General features: G+C 39.9%; 1 protein-coding gene across 11 annotated transcripts in view; it reads left to right on the plus strand.

Moving 5' to 3' along the window:
- The window catches only part of FCA (flowering time control protein FCA), a 56,843-nt gene that overhangs the window by 25,484 nt on the left and 9,818 nt on the right, over positions 1-21,541 (plus strand). For 3 of the 11 annotated variants that reach the window (XM_087685911.1, XM_087685912.1, XM_087685919.1), the window contains 16 exons: positions 871-953; positions 1,041-1,092; positions 1,963-2,030; positions 2,693-2,759; positions 2,839-2,918; positions 2,999-3,063; positions 3,155-3,223; positions 3,306-3,465; positions 3,559-3,669; positions 3,741-4,502; positions 16,334-16,378; positions 16,458-16,616; positions 16,762-16,929; positions 19,826-19,873; positions 19,960-20,019; positions 20,097-20,142. In XM_087685911.1, coding sequence (XP_087542037.1) covers positions 871-953; positions 1,041-1,092; positions 1,963-2,030; positions 2,693-2,759; positions 2,839-2,918; positions 2,999-3,063; positions 3,155-3,223; positions 3,306-3,465; positions 3,559-3,669; positions 3,741-4,502; positions 16,334-16,378; positions 16,458-16,616; positions 16,762-16,929; positions 19,826-19,873; positions 19,960-20,019; positions 20,097-20,142 — 2,043 coding nt within the window. Of the gene's footprint in view, positions 1-870; positions 954-1,040; positions 1,093-1,962; positions 2,031-2,692; positions 2,760-2,838; positions 2,919-2,998; positions 3,064-3,154; positions 3,224-3,305; positions 3,466-3,558; positions 3,670-3,740; positions 4,503-16,333; positions 16,379-16,457; positions 16,617-16,761; positions 16,930-19,825; positions 19,922-19,959; positions 20,020-20,096; positions 20,143-21,541 lie in introns of all 11 variants that reach the window. The other 8 variants (XM_087685915.1, XM_087685913.1, XM_087685914.1 and 5 more) reach the window with 8 other exon arrangements.

A 21,541-nucleotide genomic window follows, 5' to 3' on the forward strand; every position in this document is an offset into this window, starting at 1 on the left:
GTTCAAGATATCAAAGTCAAGATGTCGGGTTTAAGTGTGAAGTGTGATTATTGGTGTTCCTTATGTGAGCTATATAGTCTTGTGGTTCACACAAGAAATATTTTTGTAGATTTTTTGGGGTTGGTGTAATCTGTGGGACAGATAGAAATATGAAACTGTTGCAAAATGTAATGTGGTGGCTAGCCAGCCCCTTGCAGTGTTAAATGTTTGCTAGCAGAATCCTGAATGATGCAAGTATGGCACTGGGAGGGGATTGATAAATGATCATTTGTGAGTTTTTTTTTTCTGTTGGGGGGGCGGGTTTGTTTGGGTTTTTTGGGGGATGTAATTCTATATGGAGCCTCTTTGTTTCAATTAAATATGTTTGCACCATGCTTCGTACATAGCGCATGCTTTTTGTTCCTTGCAAAATATATTCCACTTTGAATGTGCCATGAAGCAGTTGTGGATTTTGAGTTCTTTACTTCTAAAATTTGGTCACTGATCAACAAAAGCTCATAAAGTTCTATTCGGTATATACCCATTAGTGTCACTATTCAGAGAGATGTTCCTACAAAACTTGCTTCAAATGCTGAAGGGCTTATCACTCTTATAGCTACACTTTCTGCAAGTCAATGATCCTACATGCATTTTATGCAGGTCGTCAGCACAAACAACATCCATTGCATGTAATAATTTTCAGAAATTCCAACATCACTGTTGACATTTAACCATTCCCTATAGCTATCTTGTTTATGTAATATGAAGTGTAGATATGACATTTCCAGTGACATTTCTTAGCCTTCTCTGTGTCCTAATGTGAGCCGCTTCTGCTTCAAATGGCGACATTGTTGCTGTTGCCATTCTCTATTCCATGTTACTATGGTGCAGGTTGCTGTTTTGTCAAGTATAGCTCTATGGAAGAAGCTGAGAGGGCTATAAAAGCCATTCATAATCAACAAACTCTTCCGGGAGTAAGTGTCTTTATGCTGTGACACCCTATATTTCAGCACTATAGAGGGGCATGGTAGCACTTTGATTTCCATTTTCCTTTCTGGTAGGGTACTGCTCCCATGCAAGTTCGATTTGCTGTTGGAGAACGGGAGCGTCTGGGTAAACCATTTGTCTTTCACTTGATAGGCATTCCCTTCCCTTATTCTCCTACTAGACAGTATTTGTGTTTGGGTAGATTTTCTTTTGAAAGCTGGCTGTTGAACTTGGAGTAGCAGTGGACAGTTTCAGTTTAGATAGTGCAATGAGGATATTCGACTGTGGAACTGGAATTTCAAGTGATTAGGTGGGGTTTTTGGAGTGACTTAGGCCATAGAGATACTTTTGAAAACTTGAGGAGGAATGTGGGGAAAATTGGGAGGTTTGAAAGGCCAGAGCATTATGTCTCTTAACACTGACATTGCATTCTGTTATCCATCCTAACAACCTCATTCTATCATCAGCCATCTATCCATTACTGGTAAACTGTCTCTCTCAAGTCTGTGGGATAAACAAATTTTTATTCAAAGGATGGACATCCTGCTACATGCTGATTTTTGAAAGCCCTTTATGGCTTTCATGATTTTTATTGCATGCACTGGGCTTACAGTATGATCATTATGCATTATTATCTAAATTAGTGGTAATTCTTTTTGCCTACAAGATGGATCACTCAAGATCAAAATTAGCGCAGCTTAATGACTTGTTGTGTGCAGGGTTATCATAGTATAAACAGGGTTATTGTTTAGGTGAAATTTATTTATTTTGTGCCAAGTGATTTAATTTATTCTGCAGACTGCTGAGTGCATGGCTTGTTGAATTTGTTTTGGAATGCAATGACAAACTTAGAAAGTGGTGTCTTTTCCAGTATTTGTAGCAGTCATTTTTCTTTTGTTTGACAATGAAAGCAGTGTTATTGCTTTTGTTTTTTTGGACTCGTATTTGATGTAGTATGTCAAATGTTAAGCTACATGCTCATGCCAATGTCCACAGGAGCGCTGGAACATAAGCTTTTTGTTGGTTGTGTCAACAGACAAGCAACTGAAAAGGAGATAGAAGAAGTATGTATGTTGAGCTCAAGAAAGGGCAGTGTCTCATCAATTGAACTGATTGATTTGGATGCTTTGAGAGAGTGGAATTTATTTGAATGCTTCTTTCTTGACATCTCATGTCAGTGGGGCATATGTGGTTTTGCTTGTAGTTGGAACTTTTCTACATTTGTTAACCTTTACCTTTAGTTTTTGCAAAATAAATGGTTCCTTCTAAGTAGACACTGGTTTTCTGTATTTATGTGGGTAATGGTTTGCAAAGTAAATGGTTGCTTGTTAGAAGATACTGGTTTTCTTCATTTATCTGGGGTATGGTGCATATGCTATTTGTAAAGTTGAGCTTGAAAGTGGAGAGCTTATCTGTGCTGTGACGTTGAATATTAAGCAGAAGCTTACAGCAATGTAGTGCTGCATTTTCTCTCATAATGTTGTTACTTAAAGGATGGATGTAAGTGTTTTATACTAATCCATTGTGCGAATAATATTGAGTGGTTGGATGCTACTTCTATTTAGTTTGCTATTGCAGTATGAGACCCTTTTTATCTTGGATTTATTGTGGTGCACGTGCAAATGTTGCTTTGTGTTGTTTGTAATTTTTCTGATAGTTTACCGCCTTGCAAAGGTTACTTTTTGTTGTGTTTGTGTTTTTCCTTATAATTTTAACCTTATTGTAGATTTTTACTCGGTACGGGCGAGTTGATGATGTCTACATAATGAGGGATGAGTCGAAAAATAGCCGTGGTGAGTTTTCCATATAGTTGTCTCCTGAAATTGCCAGCAAATAGATCGTGGGCGTAAGCTTTACCTGAAACTTTTCCAGGTTGTGCATTTGTTAAATACCCAGCTCGTGAAATGGCCCTGGCTGCAATAAATGCTCTAAATGGTTCCTACATCATGCGGGTAAAGCTTTTACCCTGCAATTGTCTTAATGCTAGGTGGGATGATGGATATTCTTGTCTAACAATTGTTTGTTTTGACAGGGTTGTGATCAGCCATTAACAGTGCGATTTGCTGAACCAAAAAGGGTCAGGACTGCTGACACAAGGTTGATTTTGTGTAGGGTTAACATCACAATGCTGAAAATTGTGTTGTTCATATAGTTAAGAAAGGGACTAAGTGGCTGCTTTACATTCCAGAGTTGGTGGTCCAGGGTTTGGTCCATCAAGTTATAGTCCAAGACCAGGTTATTCACCTTCTGGGCCTAGGTATGAAAGACTGTTTTTCCAGGTTGGAAATTTTGAAGCTTAATCCTGTTCAAGGAATTAAATTCGTCTCTTCTTGTTGCAGAGTAGTAGATCTTAGACCAGGTAGCCTTTCTGGAGGACGGCCTCCCCCATCTGGATGGCATCATGGAGGGATGCCAGGTTTGAGACCAATGAGTCAAGCTGCAAACACACCTTATGAAATGCAAGGACCTGCAAGGGGATCATTAAATGCTCCTTCCATGGTGAACATCCAAGCTGTCTCTATCTGGGGTGACTGGAGCCAACCAAAAGGACTTGGATTAGTTTAGCTTACTAAACCTAACTTGTGTTTTCAGGGTGGTTTGTTTGGATCGGCTGCCAATGGGCTCCCTCAACCTTTATCACTTGGGTCCGCAAGCAACATTGCCAGCCAGGGGGGAGTGGCTGCTGCAGGCTCCCACCATCATGTAAGCACTTTATTTTATAGAATGAGCATGATTTTGACGGCAGCACTATGTCTCACCTCTCTTGTGGCCAGGGTCATGGGACGGGATCTTTGCGGCAGCAGCCGCCTTATGGTCAACAGGCACAACCATATACACAACAGCCTCCTGCATATTCACAGCAGTCTTTACAATATTCTCATCAAGGTTCAGCACAACAGCAGCATGCACAACAGCATATGATGGGAGGAACTTCCATGGTGCTTCAGCAGCAGAGCGCTTATACTTCAGCTGCATCTCTGCATCAAGCTTCAAGTGTTGGGCAGCATCCAACTTCTCAAGTCCAAGTGCAGCAGCCTCAAGCTCAGGCACTTTCAAGTGGACACCTGCCAACATCTGGGTTGCATGTGGTACAGTCTGCACCACAGCAGGTTGCAATGCTTGGTGTACAGCAGCAGCAGCAGCAGCAGCAGCAAACTATACCTCAATCAGTGCAGGCACAGGCCATGCTGCAAACGGGCCAGCTGAGGCCAGTAGTGCCGGCCATGCAGCAACCACAGAGTCCGCATGTTCAATCTCATCAGCCATCTCAATTGTCAACTGTGCAAGTTAATCCACAGTTGCAGGTCCTGCAGTCTATTCCGCAACAGGTTCTCGGACAAACACTGCAACAACTTCAGGGACAGCAATTTCAGCAGCCTCAAGTGCAGCAGCAGCCACTGCAAGCTGTACAGCCGTTGCAGGCACCACAGCATCAAGTGCAGCCTTTACAATTACAAAGTCAGGCACAACCATCACAGCCTTTACAAACTCAACAACAACAATCCCCACAACAAGTACAAACACAGCCACAGCAGGTATTTGACCGGATAAAGCTCCCTTCAAAGTGTAATTAGAGGTTTTTTTTCTTTCTAGAGCCGTATTTAAATATTATTCAGGCGAGGGTGATACGGATCTCTAACAGTCTTTTTGGTAGATATTTCCTGACAAACTCTCTCCTAACTTATTAGAGCCAGTTGTTATTGAGATACTTAATACTTGTGTAGGATCTGGGGTCTTGAGGGTCTTCCAAGGAGTGCTTTGTTTTGTTGGAGACAAAGCTAAGTGGTGAAGGATCTGTGCTTCATGCTCTCTTGTTTTGGCTTGTGTTCCATTCTTTAGAATCTTATCAGACCCTAAGTGGGAGATAATTGTGTCTTTGGAATGAGCGGAACCAGCCTTTCCCACCATAGTCTTGAACTTTTTGTTCTCAATTATTTTCAAGTTACGATTTGTTGCCAATTAAGTTTATTTATGAGCATACTAATCACAACTGGATGGATGACAGAGCACTTGAATATAGTAAAGTTTTGCTTTCGAATAATGTTGCAATACATCTGAAGTGCAAAATATTCTAGAATCAAAAGTTGCTCATCATTTAAAATGCTAGGATAAATAAACAACATGGACATTGCTGCAAGAGAGAATTTCTAATGCCCACAAAAGTCTCCAACAAAGAGTGAAGGTAAGGAGAACATGTCAAGAAATGGTATTAGAGCATATAAGATACCATGTCAAGAAATGACTACTGTGAAAGCAAGACAGAGAGACAATAGGGTTTATAGGAGGAAACAGAGTGTGTGTATGGTAAACACTGAGGAAAGGGAAACTTAGCAAACATAGAAGGAGAAGAAGTTGAAGCATTGAATGGTGCTAAGTGAACAAAGTTGATACAATGGAGCCAAAGCTCTGAAGATGATTGCACTGTCTTGCTTGATTAGGCAGCAACACCTACATAGTGAAGGGAGTGAAATGCAGTCCTATGGACGGTGGGATGTCGAAGATGTATGTAGAAGGTGAAGATCAACTGTTGAGGGAGTGAAACACAGTCCTTTGTTTCGGCGGGAGTCAAGGAAGAAGATCATTAGCTATGAACATGTACTCCGAAAGACGAGGATCAACAAGATGGCATGCTAGATGAGGAAATCTAGCCCTTGATGGAGTAGGAATTGCAAAAAACTTAGGTGTTTGAGATACAAGTACCCATCGGAGTTGTCATTGACGCTAGGGAGGTGTTAGACTGTGAAACATGGCTTGAGATGTTGATGCGAGGTGAAGAGCACAATTGTTAGGTAGAGAGGGGTGATTTGGCAGCAAAAGTGTCGATGCTTGTTGACACCAAATGAAGATGGTCACCAGGTGGAAGAAGAGAATCTGCAGCCGAAAGTGCAAGTAGAATTTGATATTAAATGGTGGAGATGGTCGCTAGGTGGAGGAAGGAAATATAGCCCAAAACACAGCCTAGAAGGTGAAGAAGACAGGGCACTTGGTGCAGAGAGAGATTAAGACTGTGAATTGTAATGTTCTCTGGGTGGGGTGTGAGTAGCAGTGGAGAGAAAAAAAAGAATGACATCACGTTGGAAGGAATGAATGTGGAATGGGTCAATAGGTGGAGTCAATGCTATATATATAGGCATAGGTTGTCTAGAGTGTCGCTCATTGAAGTCTCTCGTGTGGAGCCTCAACTCTCTTGGAAGGTGCCCAAAAAGCCTTTTTGGGTCTATAAATGGAAACCAAAAATAGAAATGAGGGAGAGAAACAAAACGGTATTGAATGATATAGTTGCTCAACAGAGTGTTTGAACTTTGCAGAGAAAGAAGAGTGTATGAACGACCATATGATTAACAAATGAATTAAAAAAGGGAAAGAGATGAAAGGGATGAGACTCAATGAATAAGCCAAGTGTATAGAGGTATGATGTACAAGGAATGCTTAAGGATTGGAGGGCTTTCCAACAGAGACTCTCTTAAGGATGCAAATTGAGAGATGTTGAGGGAGTGTGTTACACTTTAAATGGACGCGAAACATAGCAAAGTACCGAATTTCATATTGAATGGACATGCATATGGTTTGGGCAGCGAATTGGTAACAAGGAGAGTAGTGGAGATTGAAAATTAGGGAGCTTTTTAACTAATGGAGGATGCTAAGGCTGTCTTGCAATATTGATGTCAACATAGCTGATGTAGAGGTAATGATGGTGATGGAGTGATCATTACATCGAATTAAGGGATAAGGGGATGATTAGTGCACACATTGAGTCCTTTTTATAGAATGTGTCAAATAAACTTTCTAGGGTGTTGCACAACTAAGACATTTTGTACAAAAAAGCAAAAAATGCCCGTTTGGGGCTGTTTAATGCAATATGGTAGCTGCTTAGGATCTTGGGTGAACTGTGTGATAAGAAGTAACTTGCTTGATGAGGTAAAATGTGATCGTGCTATAAAATGCATGGGTTTTCACCTTGGAACGATGCTTACTTTTTGTAAGCTTTCATCTCGCCTAAGAGCGTATTATATATACATAACATAATTCTATTGTAGAGGAGTAATGCCTAGAAGGAGATGCTCATGTAACAAGGTGCCTCTTGGACTGTGCTCTGATAAGGATCGTTCACTTGCCGAAGTGTCCTTTTACAATGATGACAATGATGCAAAGATGTATGTAACAAAAACGGAGATCATAGCCACAAGGGATGCAAGCTCCAAATGTTGTTTAGAAACGTGGGATCTGATCTAAGCATGACTCTAGACAAGGTTGTTTCCATGTGAGATTCCATCAAAGCAAGACATGTTTTAAGACAGAGTAGGACATGTTAGGGATGCCACATGGCGTGGAGCATAAGTATCCCATACCTTGTCAAATGCCGCTTTTTTTATATTATGTGTTTTGTACCTTCGTTTGTACTGTCACTAGGTGGTGATATTTTTTACAATTGCTTTTCTTATTTACTTATATAAATATTTTTTTTTTCTTTTGTTGTTGTTGCTTTTTACCCCCAAAGTTCTCTTGGAATAAGCCGGGATCTTTGCATGGCCAAAAGAGAGTCATTGGGACAAATTGGACTAATGGTTTGTTTGAGCCTTAGAATCGGTTCCATATTGAATGGGCACTGAAGAACAGAATGCGAGTGGTTTGGGACTGTGCGCTTAGCCACTGGAGATAGTGCAGGACAATGAGCCTGGCCAAAACAGAAGATGCACATGTGAGAATGTTCATGGAATAAAAGTCACCGTAACTGAGCCACATTATACTTTTTGATGTGGTCACAATGATAAAAGTTGCTCAGAAGAACTTGAGAAATGCAGGGATTACCATCCCTAAAATTTAGGGAGTTACTATTTTTGGACCCTAGAATGTGTTCGCGTCATTATCGTCGTTTTTGCATGAGGATTAGTTCTTTGGTTTGTGCCGGGGTCAAATTTTGCACTGATCGTGGAGAATTTTAGACCACAAGGTTTAAACAGAAAAATTGTTACATGTATGCCATATGACCCAAATTCCCAAAAGAGAGAGAGAGAGAGAGAGAGAGAGAGAGAGAGAGAGAGAGAGCATTAAAAAAAACGTAATAGGCATAAGAAGCAGAGGGAAGAATGAAGTTTTGAGGAGCTGAGGGTAGTTTGCCGCAAGAAAATCAGCCATGGAGAGTACTTCTACGTCTCTGACTCAAGTACAGAAGTAGAGCTTGATCTTTGTGATCAACTCTCTCTATTCTCAGAGGAAATGCTTCGTATGATGGGCTGATTCCATCGAAGGTACAATTCTGTGTTTTCTCTGAAATTCTGCACATGAATCATTGAGTATTGGTCACAGAAAATGTAGGACAATAAGAAAAGTGAATTCAGAGATCTTCAGACTGTAATTTTGCACACGAATCATTGAGTTTTGGTCACATGCTGAACAGTAAGAACAGTGTGCTGGATAGTAAGAACAATGAACTCTGCACATGTTGGACAATAAGAACAATGAATTCAGAGATCTGCAGATTGCAATTCGGCAGAGGAATCATTGAGTTTTGGTCACAGAAAATGCTTTCCTAAAAGGGATGTTGATTTGGACATGCTGTACTGTTCTTATGCAGCTGGGATTTACTCAGAAGAGATGAAAACCAATAGTTCACAGGTTATGTATTTTGGAACATTATCATTTTTCTAATTTTCCATCTTTTAATTGATAAAGAAATACCGAGAGGGGCGCCGGTCTTCGGGGCCAATCTGGTGTTGAGCGAGGGAGTGAGGTCTCTGCTTATGTGTGTGTGTGTAAAGACATGTGTTAATTAAAGGAACTATTGCTTTATGTGAGTCATAGACCAGTTTCATGTACTGTGTTGCTTTCGCGTGTATAACGTACTTGTCTGCTATTGATGAACACTGTGTCACATGTACCAACTAAGGTTGCCTATGTTCAAAGTCTCTCCGCTGAAAGCCTCCTGACACCGCGCCTTCTAGATATGCCAACCAGTAAGATTGCCTATGATCTCCCATACCTTAGAGCGGTCTGCTGTGGGCTCCAGAACTTGGCGGATGAGTAGAGCCTCTAAACCGACCACTACGCACGAACCTACCTCAATAATTAATATCGTGTCTTGCATCTCGGCCTCATACAAAAGATTATAGCCCTGATTGACCGCTTGCGAGAGTAGAAAGCTCCCCATGAGATACATCTAAGGCTGGGTGCTATATGGCGAAGGATGCGGCATGTTTCTCTCCACACGAGCTGCGCGGCCTCACATGCCCAAAGGCAATGCTTTAGGGTTTCCAGAGGCTGCTGTGTGCAGCGCTTACAACCTCCCTCCTGCATCTGGGCGGCCTAGCTTTCCACTGCCAAGCCTCCATGTGCCAGCAGCCATAGAAAATATGATATCCTCCTCGGCCTCCAACTATCCACGGATTCTCCTCATAATGGAGGCCTTACAACTTTGAGCACCATGGATCATCGGTGACACCTTTTATGAGGGTGGGGCATTGAGCATATCTAACAACCCCCCTCAATGTCCACCCACAAAGTGAAATACATTCTCAACCCAATGCCAAGTCTCTAAAGATGAATTCGAAGGAGATCCTTCATAAGAGCTTTGGTGAAGATATTGCTGCCCATGTCAACTATCACGTGCGCCATCTGCAAGCTGCACTAAAACTGTCACTTGTCTGTGCCAGCTCAACTTGCATGTGCCCATTAGACTCTAGTATACAACAATGAACCAGCCTTGACTCTTTCACATGTGTGCGCACTACGTAGACTGCAATAGAGAGTGCAATCTTGACTTCAGACTATCTACTTAGTGTTGGTATCGTTGTTTGCCTAGCTTTGTTGGCTTTGTGCAAGTTTAAGCTTGTTGTGTAGATTGTCTTGGAATACTAGCAAATAGCAAGCCTCTCTCTCTCTCTCTCTCATAACAATCCGACTTGAGTTTGCTCGATGCCATGGTATCATCTTCTTGAGTCCTTTTGAAAACATCTTCTCAAGCTCCTATCTCTCATATTGGTGGTAGGGATAGATGATGATTGGTTGTGGTGGTGTGAGGTCAAGGTTAAAAGGCCACCATTAAGAGGGGGATCACGGCATTGGAAATACACCTTTTGTAGCTATGAAAGAACATGTGGGGCAAACCAAGTAAGAGTTCATTTTTTGGGAGAGGCAAGCCGTTAAGTGCTCTTTGTGAGAATCTCTCTCAAGAGAAGTAGCAATTTCTTTAGATTAAGACTACAGAGTAAAATAATATTTTAAGAGAGAAGAGAATTATGATGAGTGACAATAGATCCACATTTATTTGGCATTGACACTATTGTTGCATCTAGCAAGCCAGTTTTAGGCCATTATCCACGACAACTCCCATCACTAGCAACATAGGTGGTGGTTCCTTTGAGATGCATGGCTTTGCAATATGTGCAACACCTTTAGTGATGCATATTAGATAGACTACTCTTAATACATGTGGATGCTAGGGACAAGAAGGATGCAAAAATGACAGTTTCAATATTTTTTATCATGATTATATTGCTTTTAATGCAATGAGATTTGAGTTCTTTGAGGATATGTGTAATAAAATTATAGAAGCAAGACCGTTATATGTTTCACTGTCCTTCGAGTCCTTTTCCACCACTCTTTAAGAGAAGGAGAGATGTGCGGTGGAGATTACAATTGAAAACATTAGGAGCTAATGGAAAAAAATAGGAGTTAACGGAAAACAAATGGGCTAACTTTGATTATAGATGGGTGATCGGATACTTGAAGGCAATCCATTCAGGGTGTTGTGGTTGTATATTTGTGTGGTGAGATGTATTTTAACTCTTATAATACTATTAAAATTGATAAGCCAACCAAAGTACTTACAATAGAATGGATTAGTAGCATTGAGATGGTTTGTCTTTATTTGGTTATTGGACTTTACGTGGATGGGGAGCCTACAAATAGGGTCGCAAATGATATTGTTTAGTATACATATTCACACATTACAATTCTTATTGCATGGCACATGCTTAAAATAATTTGTTGAAAGACATTGGCAAGTTGGAATGGGTAGAGCTTGTGATTGAAAAAATAAATACTATTGTTACATTTGTCTTAAACCATTAGTTGATGTGCATTGAAATACTATGGTGCAAAGTAGTATGTACCTTTGGGTAAGAAGAAAATCCTATAGCAAAGGCCTAGGGCCTAGCTTTGAATAATCTAAGCCAATGTGTGGAAATGGAAATGAACTTCTAGAAGACACAAAGATAGAAGGCATGAGACCTAAACTATGCTTGTGGATTCTAATCCTAAGCTATTGAAAGCATTGGAAGAGAATCTAATAGATAATTTCAAGGAGAGAAGGAAGAAATATAAGAATGAGTAGTATCAATATTTCTCATATGAAACAAAAGGTACTGTAATAGGAATGCGTGAAGATGTGCTTTTGCCTTTGGAGTTTTCTTTCCACAAATGCTCTTTGGCTAAAAGTGAAGCGTAGGATCCATAGTTTCCATGTGTTTTGGAAATTTCAAAAATGGGAAGAAATGAAGTTTTTTAGAGTTTCAGCCGTTTGAAATTTTTGTGGAAAAAATATTTTCAAAAATACCAATAAACTATAATATAAACCCTCAACATACTAGAAGACTAAAATCATCGAGTTAACTTTTAATAAAAGGTTTCAAGATCCATGATTCACATTGTGCAATTTCATACCGTTATCAGTTTTGCAAGCTGCAATTGAAAGTAACTTACAATATTTTGAAATAAAATAGTCAAAATGTGACATATCACATAAAATTTGAATCAAAACTATAACCTCATAATATTTGTTGTTCAATAGTCATGACTTAAAACTTAAAGATTAAGTTCATGAGATTGATGATGATGTGAGCAACGACAGATCATAGTAGATCACGATACATGAAAAAAAGGCAATCTAAAGAGTCAAGACTAAATGACAAGAGCCCACTAGCTAGCCATGGAAAAAACATGAGCGAAGTGAAATCAAGCATTTGTAGAATTACACCAGGGGAGGTGTTGTCATCATTGTTGATATCAATTGATGAACTAGAAGTATCAAAAGTTCCTAAATCTCTTGGAACAATTGAAGTGCCAGCTCCATTTATGGCTCTTTGACATTGCGAATATAATTGTTAGGGGTTTGAAATGGGTTTTATGGGTTTCATACGAGTTTCTTAAAAAGTTAGAAACATATTTCATTGGAGATAAAAAAGGACTGTGAGACTTCATATACGCAAAGTGTGGCTCATGTACTGATTACAAAAGTTCAAGCATATTTTTTATGGTTGGGCTTTTTTGAAAGCTTAAAAGAGGTGTTTTATATGTTTATGAATATGAAATGCAAGAGTGTGTATATCATGCTCCTTTGATGTAATATTTGGAATAAACTTACCTTCTCTATATGGATCTTGTTAATACTAATCTCTGTAATTTAGCACTATTAAGCTTATTTCTTTTCTTTGCATGGAAAGAGTCCAAGTATTCCAATCTCTCATAAGGGCATGAGTTACAATCTTGTGAGAGCACTCAATAAAACAATGCATTTTTATAAATCATCATTCAAATAGAAGTACAAATGGAGCCATAAGAATCAAACTATGCGATGATAATAATCTATATAGATGACATTATGTATATTATAGGATTCTCGGGGTTGAAAATTACTAGTGTGGGTGCACAATTTTCATACCTTTTCTACCACGAGATAGGCGAAAGTTGAGTCTCTCTTAACTTCGTGGTCTCTCTACCTAAATACAAGCTCTCATTGCAAAATGCTAAGAGATTATCCTCAATCCTTCGAAATATAGACACGTTACCACCAATCACCTTTGTCATATACTCTATGAATCCCTTCTCTAGCTCCTCACTCTCACATTGCTCATCATCTCGCCAAAGAGAATGTAAGACATGGGTCACTACATGAATTGGTCTATGAGATCAATTCTGTCTTCTCTCCTATATTGCTATAATTTAAGCAATCCTAAAGATCTTAATATTGAACAAACATGTGAAAATATCAATTCAAGAATGATTATTTAAATTTCACACATATAATATCAATTTGCAAAATAAAGAGTTACTTGTCCTAGGGTAGAAACGTATCTTTTTGATAGCCTCTCCTATCTTATTTATGTATTCATAAAGGAGTTCCATGGTGCTATCCTTTATATTGGTGATGCGTAGCACTATGTAGATAGGATTGAGAGTTCTCACCATAGCCTCCATCTCTTTTCACTAAGTATAATTCATGACATTGCATCGAAATGCCGTGGTCTTTGGATAATCATATTCATTCCACTGCATAAACTCATTAGACCACATAGTGCACACCAACTCCTTGTGAGTGCACACCAATCTCTCAAGCATAATGATGGTGTAGGCAAATATGGTGGTAAATGTTTTGAAGAGCTCAAGGTGTGGCTAAATGAGTGGAAGATAGTAAGGACCTTGGGCCTCCTCCTCACAAAATTGACTATACTTGTGGCAATGCTGAAAATGTCCTCAATCCATTGAATTTCACATTTATCATTCTTATCAGAATTTTGCATCTACTCTTTTTTTAATGATGAAAATTAGTTTGAGTTCTTTGTCATTTGATGGGTTTGTTTATGTTTACTACAAGAAAAACAAACTAGATTTAAAAAGTCCATTATGTATGTTATAGACCAAGATTTTGGGGCTAGCCAGAAAGGTAAAGAGAAAGCTTCATTTTTTGATATTAAGCCAAAACATGCAAATGCTACTCCGAAAAAGAAGGTGGGTGAAAAAGGCAATGTGTGGTCCGCATGATGAAGAGGGAAATACAGTGAGAAGCACATGGTGACCATACAATGGTTGGAAACTCCTCCTCTTAACATGTTGCCCATAGAGATACAATTGCTTCCCTTATCAATCACAATCTGCAAAACATATTTGGGCCTAATTTGCAAGATGACATCTTGCAAGTGCTGCCATATAAATGCACCTGCCATAGTAAGGCCTAGCAAAGAGGCATCAATGGCTTCACAAACATAGTGTCCTTACAGCTTGAGACCAGGACATTATACACTTTTGTTCTATGTTTGTCCAACCATCCATCACACAAGAGAGTGCTCCTATACTTCCATGCATCTTTCAATGGCTCTAACTGAACTTCAATGCACGCCTCGTCCTTTCTGAGCTCGCATGTGCGTAGTGCCTCTGAGGATTGGCCCTCCCACTCACATCTAATGTGATTTTGAAGGGGATGGCACACCTAATGAACAATCTTGGTAACTCTCAAGTTGTCGTATCTATACCTTGCTTTTACATAGTAGCTTGTATGCGCCCTGTGTAGTGAATCTCTAGAAGCACTTGAAACATTATGTTGAGGCAAAGGAGTCCTCGTTGCATGTGAGTCAGAGACCAAAGCTGAAAGTGAGACATTTATAGCAAGATTTGATGCAACCTTACTTCTCTTTGATGGTCCAACTGCACTTATGCTACCCTCCTATTGAGTTGCAGCGAAGTCTTGGTCTTGTTCTGCATCAGCCATTGGAAGCCTCGTCCATAGATCAAGAGAAAGCTTCACATCTCTTGGCACATTTGCACATGGAGCTGAGACCCTTCTTGGCACATGGGCAAGCTGGTCTTTGACCCTAGTGATCCTCTTTGTCTTCACCATGCCATAGTAAATGCATTTCCAGTTTTTAGATCCACTTGACCTCTTGTAGGAGTTTAAAAGAGTAACATGGTGCCAATTATGATTGGGGCCCATGGTAATTTGTTGGCTCCAAGCTGCCCATACATCAAACAAACGATACACAAGCCTAAAGTAGTGTGTAAATGGCTGGCAAGATCAGAAATTTCTTATATCTTGGCTGAAAATTGCAGAAATTCTGGTCTGAAATCTGCAGTAAAACAGGTTGAATGCTCACAAACAAATGGAACACAAGGCTGAAATAGTGTGCACATGGCTGGCAAGACAAAAATATTCATATAACTTGGCAGAAAATCGCAGAAGAAATCTTCTGGAAAACAGGCTGAAGCTTACCTTTCGAGAAGAGAGCTTTCAGCATTGTTGAGGTGACCCTGGGCTGGTGTGCAGTAGTTGGGCGGGCTGGGGCAGGTTTGCAGCAGTTTTGTGCAGGTGCAATTGGGTGAAAACAATCAGAAAGGATGTGAAATGAGCAGGCAAAAACAAAACGCAGCCACAAAAGGGGGTTTTACCTTGTCCATCCCTTGACCTGCCGGAAACAGTGTTTTCAAAAAATGGAAATGACCAAAAACGGCTGTCCTGTTTCAGCAGGCTCGAAACACTGTTTTTGGAAACTATGGTACTAAGATCTCGGTGACCAAAAGAACACGCGACTCTTTAAGGCGGTGTAGCTGATTGCTAGGAAACCATGAAAGGTGTGGAAGGCCCCCATGCTCTTTCATGCTCCTCTTTGAAGGAGACCACCAGAAGATGATGACACTAGCACTCCTTGACACAAGTTGAACATCCGTTCGAGAATGGTCATTGGAGGATGGACTACACTGCACTTCACATATAACACAAGTTTCAGATACATGTTTCAAAAGTTTCACAACCAAATGATTTCAGCCTCTTGGAGTTGTTATACTTCAAAAGTCCGCTTTTTGAGGTCCTTCATCTTATACAAGAACTCATACCTGCATTCCCTCTTATTTAATGGCAGTGCTTGAATGAACTGCCTACCTCTCTCTTCTTGCTCCTAGAGGTGTACTGGCTCATTGTAAAGGTGACACTTCTTGAGTGTCATACGTAATGTCCACTTCTGATGGGAGTAACCTTTGTTCTTCTGACATTGACACAACATGCTTCAGGGACAAGGTCTGCATGTAGCTACTCTTGATACTTCTTGAGTGCCATCCGTAATGTCCACTTCTGATGGGAACAACCTTTGTTCTTCTGACATTGACACAACATGCTTCAGGGACAAGGTCTGCATGTAGCTACTCTTGATACTTCTTGAGTGCCATCCGTAATGCAGAACAATTAGCAAATCTCCACTTCTGATGGGGAACAAACTGTGTTCTCCTGACAATGACACAACATGCTTGAGGGACAAGGTTTGCATGTGGCTATTCTCCTGGCTCTCCTTGGGGAGGAGGAAAACCATGTTTCTTGAGTAGCTATCAATATTCCAATATTGTGTTTCATTCCTCCACAAGTTGAATTCAACATGCCAGGAGATGAGAAAAAAAGGGGGTGGGGGGCAGCAATTATATCAAATAAACAATTATATTAAGTCGTCTTATTCAAAGCACTGAAGCAGGGATCCTTGATTGTTAGGGCACTTGCTCCTTAGCATACCAAAATTAATGCTCCGCACCTACTCATTTACTGAATGTTAGAGCTAGGATGAAGCTATTTTATGACTACCTGTACTCATCCCAGTGCATACTGCTTTAACAGGTTTATTACCAGCAAATATCAGCTGTTCAACAGCCTTTATCACAGGTGCCCTCTTTTCAGTGTACATAATGTCTGGCTAAATTTATGTTATCCAGCCATTTAACTCTCTCAACTCTGCATGCAGGCAAGCTGGACAGCTCCAACCCAGCAGCCTCAAGCCCAGCAGTCTCAAGTGGTGTCTTCTGTTGCTACATCTACTCCTGCAACTACTTGTCCTTGGACAGAGCACACTTCTCCCGAAGGCTACAAGTATTATTACAATAGCACAACAGGGGAAAGCAAGGTATATATGGGATAAAAGCTTTATCAAGTCTGAAGGATCTGAACATTTGCATTATAGTTATCATGTCTTGTTGGGGCAATAATTTCAATTGTAAAGCATGTTATTTCTTGAAGGAATTAACACAAAAGTTTTTGAACTGATGCAGTGGGAGAAACCTCAGGAGCTTATATTGATTGAGCAGCAGCAACAACAGCAGCAGCAGCAGCTGCAGCAGCAGCAGCAGCAGCTACAACAGCAACAGCTTCAGCAGCAGCAGCTACAGCAGCAGCAGCCGCAGCAACTCCAGCTGCAACAACAAGCAGTTGGGACTCCTGTAAGTTAAACTTACAGTGCTTTTCAAAGCTTTTCTTTTTGGGAGGGGTTTTTTCCTGGATTCTTGTCTAGGTTGAAATGCTCACATTTAAAGCATCTTACTTGCGGCTGTAAGAAAACAAGAAGTTTGATATGTGAGTGCTTCTCCAGCAGCAATCAGAAAAGAAAACGTATTGATATGTAAAGCTTCTTCCAGCAATGTGATGTTGGTTCAAGTTCCCTTGTTTTAGGATTTGGACTAGTTGTTTTGATCTGGTTGGGGGTAATTATATGTCAAAAGTATGTACTCCAGGTGCCACACCTAGTTCACAAGATTGAAAGTCAAGAGTGTACAAGGGGCTCAATCTACAAAGGGGTTTTTTCCTGGATTCTTGTCTAGGTTGAAATGCTCGAATTTAAAGCATTTTACTTTTGGTTGTAAGAAAACGAGAAGTTTGATATTGGAGTGCTCCTCCAGCATCGATCAGAAAAGAGAATGTATTGATATGTAAAGCTCCTTCCAGCAATGTGATGTTGGTTCAACTTTGTTTGTTTAAGGATTAAGACTAGTTGTTTTGACCTGCTTGGGGGTGATTACATGTCAAAGTATGTATTCCAGGTGCCATGCCTAGTTCACAAGATGAAAGACAAGAGGTTACAAGGGGCTCAATCAACAAAGGGGTGATGTGTGAAGGGGAATAGGAGGGAAAGTAAAAGGAGGGGAGGGTGGTGAAATGGGGAGGAAGTGGAAGGGAATATTGTACATTCCCAATCCTCTTTGATCTTTGACAACATCACATTTAGTGAGTGAGACACATTGGCCTTTTTTCCTTGTGGTCCCTCCTTCACAATTAAACCATCAGCTGAGCCTGTCATGGTTTGTGCTCTTTTAGGTGAGGTGGTGTTGCTTGACTTGCATTGCCATTGCCTCATCCATAGGGACCTGTTTTGATATCACCTGCTGTTTGTCTCTCTCAAGTGGGCTGTTCTTTGATCATGCTGAGGCTCTGCTGGGATTTAATGTGTCTTTTGTGAAAGATTTGGTCTAGCTGAAGTTGGGTATTGGATGTAAAGCCTGGTAAGGGGCCTTGAGTGACCAGAGGTCAAAGTTTTATATGATTTTTGTGTACAATCACGGTTAAACGCATCTCGTCTTTCAGTAGAGAGGTGTTTCACTGCCATGGTATCACCTGGCCATGTCACTGCCAGGGCGAAACACCCAGCTAGTCGACTGTTGGAGTGAGAGCGATGATAGTAACAGCAGCACTAGCACCTAGTCAATAGTGCTTTAGGGATGTAGAGATCAGGATTTAAAACTTGTCACTTTGAACTGCTTCATTTGTATGAATTTTTGATTTGGAAATTGTATTTTAATCTTGGATCAATGTTGACTGGAGTCCTGAGACTGGACTTTGAAGTTTTGAACCAGCACATCTGGATGGCACTACTGTGCACCTGGCAGATTCATAATGCAACAGATGTGACTTTTAGCTTTCAGCAAATACATGACATTTATGTTTAAGTTTACTGTTAAAGTTATCTTTCTATTCAGTGTATGCATTGAATATTAGCGTGTCACATTCTTGGAACTCGCATATTGTAGTATAAATTCTGATCCCTAAAAATGTCTAATTCACTTGCATGCATTCAAAATGTATTATTCAGCTGTCTCATCTGTGAAAGGTTTCAGCCGAAAGGAAATAAATGTTTGCAGCATATTGAATAGGTGAACTTCCCTAAGTTAAGTTTGTTTTGTCATAAAGAATACTAATGCTTTGAAGGTAGAAAGATAAAAACAGGTTTTGGACTTTTTCCACATAGAAGTATTGGACCTTCCATTCTCATCCTATCTTAGGTTGTTTTTTTGTGGGGCGGGGGGGATCATCGAGGTATCTTGTCCTACAGTGGCATGAACCGGAAGTTTTGCACTGCTGATTTGACATGTTTCTCTTGTGGTAGTAAAGTCTTGTTGCTCCCTTCTTAAGTCATCAGGTTTGTAAGGGGTTGCTGTTCATAATAAATGAGAGGGACCAAACATTTTTAGTGCAAGAGCCACTTCGTTTTGAATTTGCTCCCTCCACAAAGCTATGGGCTAGATTTAGGGTGACTTATCACACATCCATCTCAGTGGATGTTGGCTCACAGAAGTCCAGTGCCAAGAGTAGGATCTACTGATTTACTGAATCTATAAGTTGATACAATTTCTCTGCAAGAAATTATTGAGATTTTCCATGTAAATGATGACCAGCTACTGTGCCGTACGTGTGACTGCGTGATCTTTGTTTTATCTCAACCATAATTACGCCAGTAATTAGGCTAAGCAGAAGTACATAAAGTATGACCTGTTAACAGGGTCCCACTGATATAGCTAAGCATGCAAACCTATCTTTACGACTGTCTAGTGATTGAGGAGGTCTTTGCCTTACCTTAAGTCCATTTGTGTCAATGAGGGGCAGAAATCAGAAGATAATGATTTAACACCATTCTTGTTTTTATGCACTTTGCCTGGTCTCATTGATTTACCTGGTTGGGAATCACAACAGACATGTTTGATACATGCTCGACATAAGCTTGGGATGGATAGTCTAAAAATTCTTAGAAGTCATTTTGGAGAGAGGGTGACAAACCTTCATAGTGCATCACTTTGTATTTCTTTTTCTTCTTATTATGCATTTACGTTTTGGGAAATTTCAGTCGAAGTTTGGGACGTTAGTGCTTGTTTTGAGAATTGAAGAATATATAGGGGGTGAAGAATTGAAATGTCTTTACTGTGGATTTAGAAAGTGATCTATTTAAAAATGTATGCCCGTGGATGTGGAACACCATTATTGTGTTGGCACAGGCATCATTAGTTTGTTGCTTATTGAGTAGGACTGTGAGTATACTATGCTCCTAAGATGTGGCTTATTTTTCTGCAGCAGCAGTATGCTGGAGGCACAGCCACTGTTAACCAGTATCCGGGACAGGTGATGGTTTGAGTTTGAAGGACTACTGATATCCTTTCTGTCTGGCGAGTAAGTGAGCTCAGATTTTAACTCTCTGTTATATGCAGGTGCAAACTTTTACACAAGTCCAGGTTGCTGCTAGTGGGTTAGATTCTGCAAAGCAACAGGTCTTTTAAACCTGCAGAACATGCACATTATGTGGTAATAGATCTGGAGTCTAACTGATTTACTCTCTTTGGATTAGGTCTCAAGTGCACAACAAGATTGGGCTTGGAAGGGGCGTTCACTAGGTAAATGACAAAAAACAGACAATCAATAAATTTTAGTAATGCTCTGAATCCAATTTAATCTACAAAGATCTCATTCAATGCCAACTGATTACAATGGTTAATGATACCTAGTCAAATGTCTAACTAGCTTGTCATACTCTTAATAGTATCCATAATATCCTGTGAATATTCATAAAAAATTAGTCAATCCACTTTAGATTACTCCATCTATACCAGGCAAGTAGGTGGTTCTATTTTTATGATTTTTTGCTTGTTTTTCTTGAATGAATGAGAGGGCATACCATGATACTTAAAGATATGCTGCAAAAACAATCGTGCAAAATGATCAATCTTTATTTTCTTTCTCACGGAATAAAATGGGCTTGCTTGCTAAATCTGCAAATGATAGCCCATATCTCATCATTCCTTGTAGGTATCCTAGGAAGCTAAAGAAATAAATCCATTGCAATGCTTTGCAAAGGGCTGTTTGGAATAGGCAAGGACTGCAACAAACCCAACATCTTTTGTCTATTATGCTTTATCTTTTGGCATGGGATGCATGTCTTAACACATTGGTCTACATCATGCCTTAAAGCTAGCCAATAAGAGAAATGCTCCACTACCTTGACCGTGGCATCAATACCTCTGTGTCCAACATACAAAGGAGCATAACTTTCAATGATAAATCTCGGCCTTAATTGCTTTGTAATACACAGTCGTCCATGTATTGTTAGAAATCCATCTCTTAGCACAAAGTGTTTATGCCTTTGGCCATTGCAAAGCTGATCATAAACATTAGCAAAGTCCGAATTAGCAATATATTGCTCTTTCATGGCATCCAACTCATTGTGATAAACCATGTTGACGGCTGAAATTTGTGACTTACGTGACAGTGTATCAACCAGAAAATTCTTTTTACCATCAATATGTACAATCTGAAAATGAAACATAGAGAGAAAATTTGCACTTCTAATATGCTTCTCTAATAACTTTTCTTTGCGTCAAAAAGTATCTCAAAGTTTGATGGTTTGTCTACTCTTAAAAATCAGCTCCAAATAAATAATGTTTTCTCGTAGACAATGCATGAATTACAGCCAAGAGCTTTTTCTCATAGACTTGCAAATTTTTTTCTACACTGTGAAGAATTCGGCTCTTATAAGCCACAAGTTGGCTGTCTTGCATAAGAACAGTCCCAATGCTGTTACTACATGCATCACATTGAACTATGAATGGCTTCCTTTGATCGGGCAACATAAGCATAGGATTTGAAGTCTTTTTTTACTTCAACTCTTCAAATGCTGAAATTTCCATCACTCTCTATCTAAACGGCACATTCTTCTTCTGCAAAGCATACAATGGAAATCCAATTGTAGCAAACCCATGTACATACTTCCTGTAGTAAGAACATAAACCTAAAAAG

The sequence above is a fragment of the Lygodium microphyllum genome, chromosome 10 (assembly GCF_053477565.2).
Source record: "Lygodium microphyllum isolate KBCC chromosome 10, Lygodium_microphyllum_v1.1.10, whole genome shotgun sequence".
NCBI lineage: Eukaryota > Viridiplantae > Streptophyta > Polypodiopsida > Schizaeales > Lygodiaceae > Lygodium > Lygodium microphyllum.